The 14359-nt window shown below is 41.4% G+C and overlaps 1 protein-coding gene across 3 annotated transcripts; it reads left to right on the forward strand.

Annotated features, from left to right (window-relative positions):
* The first annotated feature begins 1329 nt into the window (after window positions 1-1329).
* GJA10 (gap junction protein alpha 10) lies at window positions 1330-11345 on the forward strand. Of its 3 annotated transcripts, XM_033143433.1 has the most exons (4): window positions 1330-1365; window positions 3923-3979; window positions 5326-6900; window positions 10605-11345. In XM_033143433.1, the coding sequence occupies exons 3-4, from the start codon at window positions 5336-5338 to the stop codon at window positions 10615-10617; spliced, it is 1578 nt and encodes a 525-aa protein (XP_032999324.1). In that variant the 5' UTR covers window positions 1330-1365; window positions 3923-3979; window positions 5326-5335; the 3' UTR covers window positions 10618-11345. The 3 variants fall into 3 exon arrangements, with proteins under 3 accessions (XP_032999324.1, XP_032999326.1, XP_032999325.1); XM_033143435.1 differs by lacking the exon at window positions 1330-1365 and having other exon boundaries at window positions 3863-3979; window positions 5326-6859; XM_033143434.1 differs by lacking the exons at window positions 1330-1365; window positions 3923-3979 and having other exon boundaries at window positions 5286-6900.
* The last annotated feature ends 3014 nt before the right edge of the window (window positions 11346-14359 follow it).

Consider the following 14359-nt stretch of genomic DNA (forward strand, 5'->3'; position numbering starts at 1 on the left):
AAATGTGGCTTGTTTAACCATACTGTGCACACAACTCAAGCTTTCCTGCTTCACTCTTCCATTAGTTGACCTGGGAAACAAACCCATAGCTGTCAACTTTTCCCTTTTCTTGCGAGGAATCCTATTAGGAATAAGGGAATTTCCCTTTTTTTAAAAAGGGAAAAGTTGACAGCTATGAACAAACCACAGAGCTGCTGGCTTAGCATTATGTCCCAACCAGTGCTTATGGTTTTCCCATCAAAATGAACCATAGTCAAAGTTTCTTTTTGCCTTCCCAGTCATGGTTTGGAGAAAAGGAACCAGAAGTGCTGCTAAGCCAGCCACACTGTTGTTTGTTCACTAGTTTTACTAATGGGCAATGAGTATGTAAATTCAAAGGTGCTTAAATTAAGAGGTTCAAAATTTTAATTGCAGGTAATCCAGAGAAATTGATATACACCTCTGCCCTAATAAGTCCTAACCTTTAGAGAAGTGAGGATTTTGTTTTGGTAGCTATTTCTGTTGAACATGTTGTGCACAGCAGGAAAAGCCCTAAGTGGCTCCTCAGCCTTTTCTTTCAGAAAGGAAACAATATTATACAAAGGTGAAAACTCATTTCTTAAGGTCACTTACTACCGTTCTGATCTGGATATGTGTGTTTGCGTGTGTAAATAGTAGAGTTTAAACAAGACACTTCTGTAAATATCTGTACAGATTCTCTAATGTGTAAAATATTGTTCTTTACCTGAACATTTTTGATTACATAAAACAAGTTTTATTTTGTATCTACTAAATACTGCATACCGTTAAAACAAACCCCCAACTTTGTAAAATGAATGCACGTAATATTCATTAAACATTGACTTGAAGTGTTTTTTATAACGTGTTGCGGTATTTCCCCCCCCCCCCCTTTTCTTTTTTCAGTACGGGGTATGATACCTTATATTACATATAGGGTAACATAGAATATTCCAATGCCAAGCCCAACACTTGTGCTATGTTCCACTGAAATTGAAATCATGGAGGCTTGCTTCGAGGGTTCTCTGATCTAGCAAGAGCAGTCTTCATCAAGATTTGCCTCTACTAGGCCTCACATGCAGAAAAGGCGCCTTCACAAGAGAAAACCCATGTCCAGCATGTGTGCAGGGCTGCATGCACGCTTATTGGTCAGTGCTTCCTGACAATCTTACCTATCCTTACCACCACTAGTCCCATTCCCACTACTCTCTCCAGCACCAGAGAATCACTGAGGATAAGAATCATCCCTACCTACTTTGTATTGCCAGATGGCGTATTGAGGCAGGGAGATAATGGCCTGGCTAAGCCCATTTGACGAGTTAATGGCAAAGGCTGGGATTTCCTATCATAGCTACTAAACTAGACCAGGTAAATAATATGTGTGCACGGTGCTTCATTTGTGATTTTTTACCTTGGTCTCTTTATCTAACCAGCTCTAGAGAACTCTTAAGTGACATCAGGTTCTCTTTGTGAACAGTCAGTGGTTACTTCAGGTATTATACATATTTCCACCAAGAATGCCATGCAGCAAATTGTCATTTACCACAGAAGTAGTTCTTCAGTCATCAAGAGCCAAAATAAAGTTACGTGGTTTAAGAACTGGTGAATGGTGATGTTGAAAACTGCAACATTAACAAACGTGTGGGGAAACTGCTTTTTTTAAATCTCCCAGAAGACATCGCTTCTTAAAATTGCTGTACCTCAGCGACAGCCCTTCAAAGGGAAACTCCGGTGTGAAATTGATGAAGAAGAATTTAGCAACAAACAATTCATTTTAGGCCAGCCTTTGCCAACCCTGGTGCCCTCCAGATGTTTTGGGCTGCCACTTCCATCACCTTTTCCTCCCTGTTGCCATTTTTTGTCAGAATCACACTGAGCAAGAAAAGGGTTACACTTTCCCAAATTCCAATTCAAAACTCAATTCCCCTCCCCACCATACTTTTTTTTTAAAGACCTCAATATGTTACAGGTGACAGACACATATTGCACATGTAGTTAAGTTGTGTGTGTATAGTTACCAAAGAAGGAGAACACTTCATCTGACAAAGTGCTCTAGTGAAATCTTAACACCGCTATAAGTCTGTTAGTCTTCAATGCTGCAGATGGGTTTAAGGGCTCCAGTAGCTTCTCATTGTCAGATAATAATTTATGGAGATGAAGTTTAATCTGCAGCCTGCTTCTCTAGAATAATCCCAGGAAGTCATTCAAGACTTTACCAGAAGTGAGTACTCCTATCTCTCTGTTCCCTAAACCTCATTGAATTGCAGTCAGACATAGAGCGGATCCTCAAAATAATATGCAGCTGCAAACACTGCTGAAGTGAATGGAGGGTTAACTGGAATCCTATGACCACCATAGGCGGAGGTTGCCAAGTACCTAAGGCTATAGTTATACAAACAGCAATTCCACAAGCAGAAGACTTCAATATGCTTTCTCTTTCTGCTTCATGTCATACAATACAGTAAATGGCCACGCAATTAACATAGCTGACTTCATAGCCCTGCTTCTTTTCATTCATTAATTAACATTGTTGCACAGAATGAGGAGACTTTGGGGTGGGGGTGGGGAAAACACAAAACTGCTTATTACAGTTTTATTTGATTTATTGTATTTCTATGCTGCTTTTCATTCAAATGAATCCCAAAGCAGCTTACAAACAACAAATAACAGTAAGAGAATAAAATGTAATGGAACACCACAGATACAACAAAAATCATAAAAAATTAACTAACTAATAATAATAATAATTTCATATGCCGCCCATCTGACTGGGTTGCCCCAGGCACTCTGGGCAGCTTCCAACAAACTGCCGGTATAAAACCACAGTAAAACACCAAACATTAAAAGCTTCCCTATACAGGGCTGCCTTCAGGTGTCTTCCTAAAAGTCAGATAGATGTTTATTTCCTTTACAGGAGGGCATTCCATAGGGCGGGCTCAACTACCAAGAAGGCAATTACAATAAAACAATTGCAATCTGCAGCATAAAACACTATTAAAAGCAGCAATTTTTTAAAAACACACACACACACACACACACAAAACCACAATTACAGCAAAAGACAAACGATTAGCAAATCAATATGGCATTTATAATTTATAGAACAAAACTAACAGAATAACAACTAAAAATATAAGTTAAGTAAGTTCTGTTAAGTTCACACACAAACTCTCCATGTCTCCAGGACTCGTAATCTTTCACTCTATTCAATTCATTAAAATACACATAATGTCTGTCTTTAAGCCAGCTCAGCCAGATGTTTGCCTTCCATTGTGGAAGAGGAAAGGAGATGAAGGCCATATAAGCATAAATGCTATAGCAATGCCAACCAAAACGAAATACAACATCCGTGAAATTCGATTCCTCATAGCAAATTTTAAACCCAGTTTATTCTGGTGTCTCATTCAACCCCTCCCCTTGAGTGCTGTTCTAACCCGTCTGTCTCACTAGGCAATAGACTATGAAATCGGACATGACCGATTGATCACCAGGCATTGATTCTCATGAAAACTAATGGAATGTAAAGAAAACGTAAGAAGCCAGATCCGTGTGAAGAGGCTGTTTGTTCATTTTAAAAAATAAACTCATTTACCAGTTGGCTCAGCAATAAAGGCTAACAAATTTGGGTTCAAACGAAATTAGCAGTGGCCTTACAGAGTAACGAAGTATGTGTGAAGCCTTGGGGGTGATTTGGTAGGACTAAAATAATTGCAGGATAATTCTGGCTGAAGGCACTGTCCTCTTGCCAGCCAGTCGATCAAACTCTGCCTGCGTACTTCAGATTCGTTTATTCTGTCAGCTACAGAACTATGAATTCTAGTCACCGTGTCAACTGTAAACTGTCTTAAGAGTTTTCTCTAAAAAAAAGGAAAAGGAAAAACTTAAGTTTCTAAATGATGCTTTCTGGCTGTATAATCATTTTCAGGGTCTGATATGTTTATAATACTTGAAGAGGCTTATGAGCAAGAGAATTACTATTAAGGTAAGCAGCCAAATAATATCTGAACTTATTTCAAAGGCAAATATATTTAGGCAATTATATAGTTCTTATTTTTATTATTTGGTTTTTAAATGACTGCTTAGGTTCTGTTACGATTTTGCCATGGTGAAATAATATTTCCATTCCCCCCCCCCCTTATCCATTTTTCTAATCTAAACGTTGCACCTGATTATATAAACCAGATGGGTGCTAAAACCATGAGAAAAAAGGAAGGTAACTGAAAAGTTGCTGCAGGTGGAACAGATTTTACATCTGTTTGTCATGGCATTTCTTAACAAGGAAGTCTCATTGGGATCTTATGTGTTATAATTATGTTCCTGGTTGAAACTTAAGTTAGAATCAAAGGAAAGGGTGTGTGTATAGGCATTTGTGTGGCTATTTTGTGGGTGGGGATTGGTGGCCTGCCTACGAGCACAGGTGGTCCAGCATCTATGCACTCTGTGTCCTATAATCCCTTACTATTGGCTATAGTGTCTGGGGCTGATGGCAGCTGGAGCCCAACATCTGGAAAGCCACAGGTTCCCCACCCCTGCTTTAGGTGTCTTTAAAGTGGGATTAGGCGAATTTGTGAAACCAGGATAGAACCTGATATATAGGGCAGTATACCTGTTGGTAATAGATGCCGGGGATAGGCAACAGTTGATGCCTGTGACCTTCATGCCCTGCTTGTAAGCTTTCAAAAACAAACAAACCCCAAAGCAATTTGATAAAGAATGTGGGGTTATATGCATCTTTAGTCAAATCAGTCAGGTTAGTTCTTACATTCTTTCTTCATCTCCAAAATTCTCGGCTGATAGGTGGCACCCCTCAAACGTTCAGTCTACTAGGTACAACTTTTTATTTATATTTTGAGATGTGGTTGAATTTGTCCAAGTTTAGAAAACCAGGTGACAGGGAAAGGCAGAGGGAGAGAGGGAGGGAGAGACTAGCTGTTTCTATTATTCTTTGAAGCCTGAAGGTCTTCTATGGTGAAGAGCGCATAAGAAAGAAAATAATACAATAAATAGTAATGCCCGAGAGGATCCTTTAGGTTGGTGGATGGGGACTTGTAGCTATCCAAATGTTATTTAACTCCCTTCAGTCCCAGCCAGCCTGGTCCATGATCAGGAATGTTATAGTTCAGCAATATATGGTGGGCCATAGGGTTCCCAACCCAGACCAGTAAACACAGCAAATCTCATTTGATAATTCTATTTCAGTCAGTGCCAGCTGTGTCAAAAGGAATTAGGAACAATTTTAGGTAAAAACGTGATCAAGCGCCAATGCCCATAGAACTGCACTGTAGTTTGGTATTTCATCTTTTAACACTGCATTGTTGTTTGTTTCAGGGATGAGCCCATGACTATGGGGGACTGGAACTTGCTGGGCAGCATCCTAGAAGAAGTACACATCCATTCTACCATAGTGGGCAAAATCTGGCTCACCATCCTTTTCATATTTCGAATGCTAGTTCTTGGTGTTGCAGCTGAAGATGTCTGGGATGATGAGCAAGCAGAGTTCATTTGCAACACAGAGCAGCCTGGCTGCAGCAATATCTGCTATGACAAAGCTTTTCCCATCTCCCTGATCCGTTACTGGGTGCTACAGGTAATCTTTGTTTCATCTCCTTCCCTCGTTTATATGGGTCATGCCCTTTACAGACTCCGGGCCCTTGAGAAAGAGAGGCAGCGGAAGAAAGCTCACCTCAAAGCACAGCTGGAAGAGATTGAGCTTATATTGGAAGAACACAGGAGAATAGAGAGGGAATTGAGGAAGCTGGAAGAACAAAAGAAAGTAAACAAGGCACCCTTGCAAGGGGCATTGCTGTGGACCTATATTCTGCATATCCTGACCCGGTCAGTCTTAGAAGTGGGTTTTATGGTGGGTCAGTATCTTTTATATGGGTTTCAAATGTATCCACTTTATAAATGCACTCGCCCACCATGTCCTAACACTGTGGATTGTTTTATATCTAGACCAACAGAGAAAACTATCTTCATGGTTTTCATGCACAGTATTGCAGCAGTTTCTCTCTTTCTGAATGTTTTAGAGATTGTCCACTTGGGGATAAAGAAGATTAAAAAGACCCTTTGTGGGACGCTCAAGGAGGAGCTTGTAGCCACTGATAATGATGTTAACTTTTCCAAAAAAAATTCAGTGATACAGCAGATTTGCATCATGTCTAACTCGTCTCCCCAAGGCAGTTTTAAATTTATGCCAGACCAGCAAGTTGGGCTGCCAGCTTACTTGGCTCCTGAGGAAGGATTCACACCTGCTGAACAAAACCAGAACCCAATAAATGCAGAACAACAATGGTGCAGCAACCAGAGAAGCAGGCCAAATCAGCACCAGGGTCAACTCCACCATCTCTGCAGACATCTAGAACATCCTAATGAGTGTGATCAGCACCACAGACAGCTCCCCAGGCACCTCCAAAATCTCATAGGTCAGCGGCATGATTATCAACAACAGAATGAGTCTTCCAGCAGTGAGGATGTCCAGAAGCCGTCACAGCAGGGCACCAACAGCTATCGAAAGAATGAACAGCATCCTCTAGAACATTCCAAGAATCCTCAATATGGTCCTAAAGCTTGCATTATCTCCAGTCATATGGACAGCCCTCAAGGCATTCTTCGAAAGCATAGCCGGGCACTCAGCTGCAAGGACTTAGGAACTGATCGTTGTGACTCTCCAGACAGCGGGCGTCATCAGAACCGCAAGTCTAGCTTTTTGTCCAGGGTCTTGTCAGAAAGCCAGCTGGACACAGACTCAGACACCTCAGACTCGCGGAATGGCTCTGGCTCAGATGCCAAACACAGAGATGATAGCAGTCTTCCTAACACACCACCACTTCCTTCCGCAATGGGACGCAGAATGTCAATGGCAAGTAGACCCAAGCGACCTTCCTTCTATACCCTGCTAGTGTGAGTTATCGCTCCTTAGCATAGCGCTAGCTCAGGTCTTGGGTTTTACTGGTTCATTCAGAATTGTGATCAAATAGAGCGGGAAATAATTTTGAGTTCTTTCATACCAAGTTAAGTCTTTGACAAATATAACTGTTGAAGCAGAAAGACATTTTAAAAACAAAATTAAAGGCATCAGGCACTATGAATATTATGGAAAAAAATGGGAATGGGGGAGGTGCATACAATCAAATAGTGTTGCCACTGCTATCAATGTTAATATTAATGTAAAGGCTTGTTGTCTTCCACACATGAACAAACAGGGTAAATAGTCTCTCCCTCACTCCTTGAAGCATACTTTACCCTATTTTTCAGTTTGGGAACTGAGGTTAAGGGCACCGTGAAGGGTACATTATATCCACAGCTGAGTAGGATTTTAAACTCTATTTTCCAGCAGTTATGAGGATGTGCCATCAAATCACAGATCAGCTATAAACTCACAAGATGGCCTTAGATAAGCCAAATACCTCTTGGACTCAGCTCCAACCTTTAATATGGGTATCGTAACACTGGTCTAACAAAGCATTCTGAGGCTTGAAACCTCTTAGCCCCTATGCTATATACATGGCTTCCATTGTGTCCTGCTTGCATTGACCCGTCTTGTGTGTGCACACCCTCTAGCAGGTGAATGTGATCAAGGGTATGTGTATGTATGTATCTCGGAATTCCTCCCCAAGCCATGATGCCACAAAGTTATGTAGACACCATGCAGATCAATCAGCTGAGCGACCTTTACAGTCATATCAAGTGAATGTGACCTATGCAGTTAGAAATTGCACAGTACTTTAATAAAATCTGAGATGCAAGAGGAGAAGTGTGGTGCATTTCCAAGCTGCAGAGATTTTCTGCTCTTTTATGAGCTAAACGAGAATTCACTGAGACTGGTCTCTTATCATGCGGTGATGCAGGGGCATGGCTTGCCTTCTTGCCTTCTGCTAACTGTTCAATTGTCAGGATTCTGTCTCCATACTAATTTTGGCTGGTAATTGCCTCCAACTGGTAGTTTGAGCTAAGCATTACCATGGTCCTGCAGCCATTCCATTTCAGATAAAGGCTCAGTGTACAATAACACTTGATTTCCTAAGAAGCGTAGACTCATCTGCCACATAGTTAGGCGATGCTACCTGAGAGGTTCTTATGTGGCTGCCATGTGGTACTTTGTGAGTTTCACTTTAAATGCCTGGACAGAACCCAGAAAGAGGACAAGAGGTTATGGCTCACCTCACCTTCATTGGACTGCCTACATGTTCCATGACTATAGGCACTACTCCCTCTACATCATAGACATAACCAACTACCATCAGCCCCAGCCAGCATGGCCAGGATCTAGAGCAGGTGTGGGGGAACCTATGACCCTCCAAATGTTGCTGAACTGCAATTCCCACCAGCCTCAGCATGAATGTTCTATGGCAATGATGCCAAAGGGCCAATGGGAATCGTAGTTCATCAACATATCTACGAATATCTAGAAAAATCTGGAGGGCCAATTGTTCCTCACACCTGATCTAGTAAGCTACAGGTGCTCCATCCCTGTTCTAGGCTCCCTTTCTACCTCTGCACTGACAATGGGGTGGGTCAGAGCTTTAGCTGCCCATCCCATTCATAACCTCAAGACTGTTTACTATAAGATGCTTTATGTGGGGCTGCCCTTGTTTCTGGTCTGGAAGCTGCAACTTCCAGTGGCCAGACTGCTCATGCTACATGTTACTCTTGCTGAGAGAACCGCACAGGTTGTCAGCTTGCTGCTGGACCAGGTTCAAGGTTATTGTGTTAGTCCACAAAGCCCTAGAGAACTAGGGCCTAAAAACCACTTGGTTCCTTAAATATTCCACTGCCACGGGGCACTTTGGGTAGCCCTTCATGCCCGTCAGGTTTGGTCAGCCTTTCCCAGGCACCAAGCTTTCAGTGTTGCAGCCCCTACCAAAAGAAGCTCCTTGCCAATGGAAGCCCCTTAGGACATCTCTGCTTCCTTTTAGATGTTGAAACCTGTATCGTTCAGATGGGCCTTTGGAACTTGATTTTGTTGTTTTTAACTAACCAGTTTTATTGATATGCTATTGAGTTATTTTTACTTATGCTATTATAGTAGCTTATGTTTCCACACTGCATGCTGCCTTGTTGTTTTTCTATCAAAGTGTGGTTTATATATATATTTAAATGGTTTAACGAAACAAACCAGGTTCAAACCTGGCTCACACCACCCAGCCAGTATGACTGATGGTCAGGGTCAGATGATGGGAGTTGTAGTCCAACAACACCTGGAAGGCACCTGTAGTTTAAATTAATCAGAGTTCCAAGTCCAGATGTAAGGGGGAACTCCCACTAGCAGATGCTTCCACCGTGACAGGACATCTTAAACAAGTAAGACGTCTCGCTTTCAGAGATTGTTTATTGGGCCTTGTGGGCTATGGATGTTTCGAAGTATCCCTGTTACATTCCTATATTTCTGAGAAAATATTTGTTTCCACTATTTACCATGCTGTTCAGCTGTTGATTGAGCTCTGCTGTTTAGGCAACAAGTGTCTATGTGGTTGAACAGGACCCAAGAAGGCCTGGGCAATTGGTTTTCTTCTTCAAATTGAATTGTTAAAAGCCACGACATGTACAGATCCATTTGCTGGATTGGTTGAAGCCGCAGCATTGACCAGCACCACGGCAACTGAAATGTGGCTCTGTCGTTTTGAGAATGGGGCAGACAGAGCAAAGCTAGTCCTGTCCTGCTACTCAGAAACTCCCTGAGTGAAAGGAGATTGAGGGCAGACAAAGGAAGTACTTTGACACAAATTCAGAAATGGCCACTAGCTTAGATTGCTTTTTAAAGGGATCCAATAAATTCACGGAGATCTGTTATATCAGGAATGTGAAACCATTTGCATCCCCTGCCTCAAGACACTGCTGAACCACAACCCCCATGATCCTTGACCATTTTGCTATGGTAGCTGGAGCTGATGTGCCACCACTTCCACATCTTATGGAGCAGGGGTCAGCAAACTTTCTCAGCAGGGGTCCACTGCCCCTCAGACCTTGTGGGGGGCTGGGCTAGATTCTGGGGAAAAAAATATGAACGAATTCCTATGCCCCACAAATAACCCAGAGATGCATTTTAAATAAAAGGACACATTCTACTCATGTAAAAACACGCTGATTCCTGGACCATCCGTGGGCCATATTTAGAAGGCGATTGGGCCAGATCCGGTCCCCGGGCCTTAGTTTGCCTACCCATGATCTGGAGGGCTACAGCTTCTCCACCACTCTCGTATTCTGGGGCAATAGATGACTGGAAAGTATTTGTTGGGGAGCAAACAGCAGGACAGAAATACTGCTTGTGGGTTTCTCACAAGCAAGTGACTGGACTAGACTGACCTTGGTTTAATCCAGCAGGGTGGTTGTTGTGCTTTTAAGATGAAGCACTAAGCTGGTGTGGCTGACCTGCATCCCTCAATATATTGTTGGACTCTAGCTCCCATCAGTCTCAGCATAACCAATGGTCAGAGATGATGGGAACATCCAGAGGGAAACAGATTTGTCACTCCTTTGCTAAACTGTAAGCAAAACAGGTAAGCTAAAACTAAAATAATCTACAAATATATTGAGAATGAACATTTCATTGAACCTTCTTTCTTCTTCTACAAGCCAAGTCAGTTTCTTTCTCTTTTCTCTTTCAGAATGTGCTACTAGAACTATCATCTATCATGAAAAAATAATGCTTGCTTAGCAGCACTACCAAACCACAGCATCAAACCCCGAAACCTGAAATATGAAGGTTAAAAGCAGTTCTCTCCCCTCCTCCTAGACCCTAGCAAATATGCTGCTTCAAGGTGGACAGCTATGGATATGGAATCTGTTATTTCTGACCGACACATGCATCTTGGCAGCTGCACGTGTGATCCAAAAGCCTCTTTCAAAACGCTCCCATTTCCTCTCATGTGCAACTACTAGGAGCTGTTTAGTGTGTCCAGCTGCTATAAAACAGCATTCTTTTGTTCCTGGGAGAAGACTATGGGGAAGATACACATCTTGATTTGTAGGACTGCCACACTGCTATCCAGCAGGAGCCCCGGTACACAACTTCAAGTCTGGCGAGATACAAAACATCTGTAAGGGTGGGCTTGGCAGACGAGACTGCTTTCTGAAAGGCTCTCTTCCCTGCCCACCTCTGTACGCCCCAGGAATCAATGAATAAAAGATGAAAGCAGCATGCAGTAAGTTTTTAGTTCAATGCTGCAGGTTAACAAAGAAGTCTGAATCCACCTCAAAGACGCACAGCTACCTCCCTCCCCAGACCTTTGGCATGCTGAATCTTATGATCTTGAAGGAATTGTCAGCATTACCTTGTTACTTGCCTGTTTCTCCAAATTTTAATAAACACAGGCTGAAAGCTTTTTTTAGAAAACAAAACATGATATAGCCTACCCCTGTTTTATTCATTTAGCATAAAAGGGGTCTAAAGCAACAATTTAAAATGTTTCTACATTGTCTTTGTCCAGACAGTTCTACTTGTTGCTGCTTATGGAAAGGCTGGGTTTTTTAACAACAAAAGGATAATAACGTCTCTTTCCAACTACTGCTGTTCCTGCCCTATATAGCACATAGGAAGTAAGGGTAGCCTTGCCGTAGAAAAGATACCTGTCCTGAAGGGGAAACTGTTCATTATCTGGGTGTTTTCTCTCTCTCCTCTCGTTCTTAAATAGGGTAGAGATGTCTGAGCACACAGCTAGACTTAGTGGAGGGGATAATAGATTCAAAAAATGGTAGGGAGTAACTGCAAGGTCAAAAATGAATAGGCCAGACTGTTTCCAGCTATGTGTGGCAGCAAGGGAAAGATTATCGAGTTCACAACAGGGATGCACAACTCCCAAGGGTCACTTCAGTGCATTTAACTAACTTAGGAGGCCCTCATTGCTATATCCTATGCAAAAAGCATTTCTGCTACAATTTTAATAGTGCTTTCTTTCATCCGTCATTGATTTCTTTTTCTCATAGAGCACACAGTCTATTTTTGAAATCCATTCCATCTTTTCAGTCTCACTCAAATACAAAAAAACATACAGAGTAAAAATCAACTCTTACCCCTTTGGGACAGAAAGAAAAAACCAGCCCTAGAAACCACAATAGATAAACGTTCAAACAGGCAACTGCAATATGGAACAAGTGAGTTTCTTCTTCTGTTCCAGTTATAATGGTGCTCCAATCAACCCTCCTCAAGAATGCACAATTGCTTCAAGCTGCACACTTAAATGTTTGGTTGAATAGGAAACATTAACTAAAGGATAAAGAAAGACAGGGTGGGGAAGACCTACTTCCATGTTTTTCACAAGCTTCTTGTGTTTTCTTTACTAGTAAATGAAGATTTTTTCTAAAAGATATCATGCCCAAGGAATACAGTGAGATAAATCACAAACTAAACAACTTTGTATTTAGTTTACAAAACCTAATTAACAATAATGTACAGCATGTCAATGCCTTCTATTACATGAAATCTTAAATAATATATACAATGCCAAAGTAATGACATGCGCGCAGCTCAGTATCTCAAAGCCAAGCAGTACAAATATTCCTGAAATAAGCGCATTTGAGCAACTCTCTAAATGCATTAAAGCTACCTGAAGGTGGTTCACATACGTATATTGCTTTATGAATGTTAAGATGACCCCCATGTGAGAAAACACTCATCAAAAGCTCATGGACAGAACCTTCACAGTCACTCACATGACCTTGGATACAATGCTTTATAACAGAGGCAGCTCATTTGTTTGGCTGCATGTCACTGAGGGCTGAGCATGAATGTGTGATTCCATTAAAATTCGCCTTAAAAGTAAGCTAAGATCACGCAAAGGTGAATTCTGCACATGATAAAAGCCTGTGGCACCTACACCGATCTTGCTACCTGAAGCGCAAATGAAGACCAACAGTGAGCCAGTATGGACAATGGCAGAATGCCTAATCCCTACATAAAGCTACATTTAGACTGCAGTTTATTTAAGATCTGGTATCTAACAGCACAATCGGGACCATGCCTATTCAGAAGTTGTTGTTGGCATCCATCTGTCTTGAGAGACAATGGAGTGTGCCTCCGGGGGTGAAGTCACAGATAAGAGCTAAGTGCAGGGTGAGAATCAAAGGAGGACAAACTACCACAGGAGCACAACATGTTCCTCCACCACTATGCCTCCCCTAACACCCTATACACCCCAGAAGTAATTTCTATTGAATTTACTGGGCCTTACTCCCAGGTAAACAGGGTTAGGACTGCTGCTTTAGCCACCTTTCAGATTTGCTTGCTTTTCAATGAACGTAACATTAAATTCAGAGGCAGAGATCTACAATACGTAATGATATGTCTTTATTTCATCAACAGAAATGGTGTCTAGACAAAATTCAGTTAACACTATCAATTCAAATGAATGGAAAGGGTTTTCTTTTTCTTTGCACGATACTGTATTTACAATGAGTAAATGAAGTCTTAAATTTATTAGTTCATAGCAATGCTGTTTTTTTCTCCAAAAAGGTAAAAATTCTTAGTAACAAGGAATAAGCATCAACAGCCATTTCATTTATACAATATAAATCACAAGAAACCACAGTCACCTAGAAAAAAATAATAGACAAGCTTAAGAACTAGTACAATAAAATGATGCATTGAATTAAGTTACATTAATCGCATAGAATCTGTGTAAAAAGTATATAGAAAAACACCTGATGCAACTTGTTACAGTCATTGACCAGTTATGAGAGGTACAGAGGATTATACAGGTAGATATGTGTGAAAACTGTCCATACTGTCTGACCTGGGGAGGAAGAGAAGAGGGATTGCATCCCCTTGCATACACTGATAAAAACCCTGTTTTGAATATGGCCTCTGAAGTTTGTAAGGCATATAGTAGAGGTGCACTTGTATCCCACTGGTTCTGGAACAAACTCTTGGGGTGTTCTCCACCCTTGAAATAAAAAGTTGACCCTTGAATTGAATGGCAAAAATCAAGCATCCAAAGATCTCCAAAGTGTTTAGCATAATTTCTGATTGGAGGGATCCAGATATATTCAGTCATATCACAAGTAGTAAATATACAAGTTTCTGAAGCACACATCATCTTTTTTTGTGACATTGCAAATGTAAGAGCTTAAACTTGCTTTCAAAACAACACACAGTTCTATGGTAAAGTGGGGTGGGTGGGGAAATCCTGATTAGATACTCAGGCTGGCTCTCCAAATCTGAACTGACCTATTAAGACAGAGTACTATGGGAAATCCTAGGCTGAGTTTCTGACTCAAAATTCCTTCAAATCAATGGATAACTAATTCCAGAATGAGAAACTGAGTCACATTTCAAACTCTGAGCAATGAAAAAAGTCAATTTCTGACCAAACTGCTTAAGCTTTTCAGTTCCAAAGGTTGCAGTCCTATGCACACTTATTTGGGA

The sequence above is a fragment of the Lacerta agilis genome, chromosome 3 (genome assembly GCF_009819535.1).
Source record: "Lacerta agilis isolate rLacAgi1 chromosome 3, rLacAgi1.pri, whole genome shotgun sequence".
Classification (NCBI taxonomy): Eukaryota; Metazoa; Chordata; class Lepidosauria; order Squamata; family Lacertidae; genus Lacerta; species Lacerta agilis.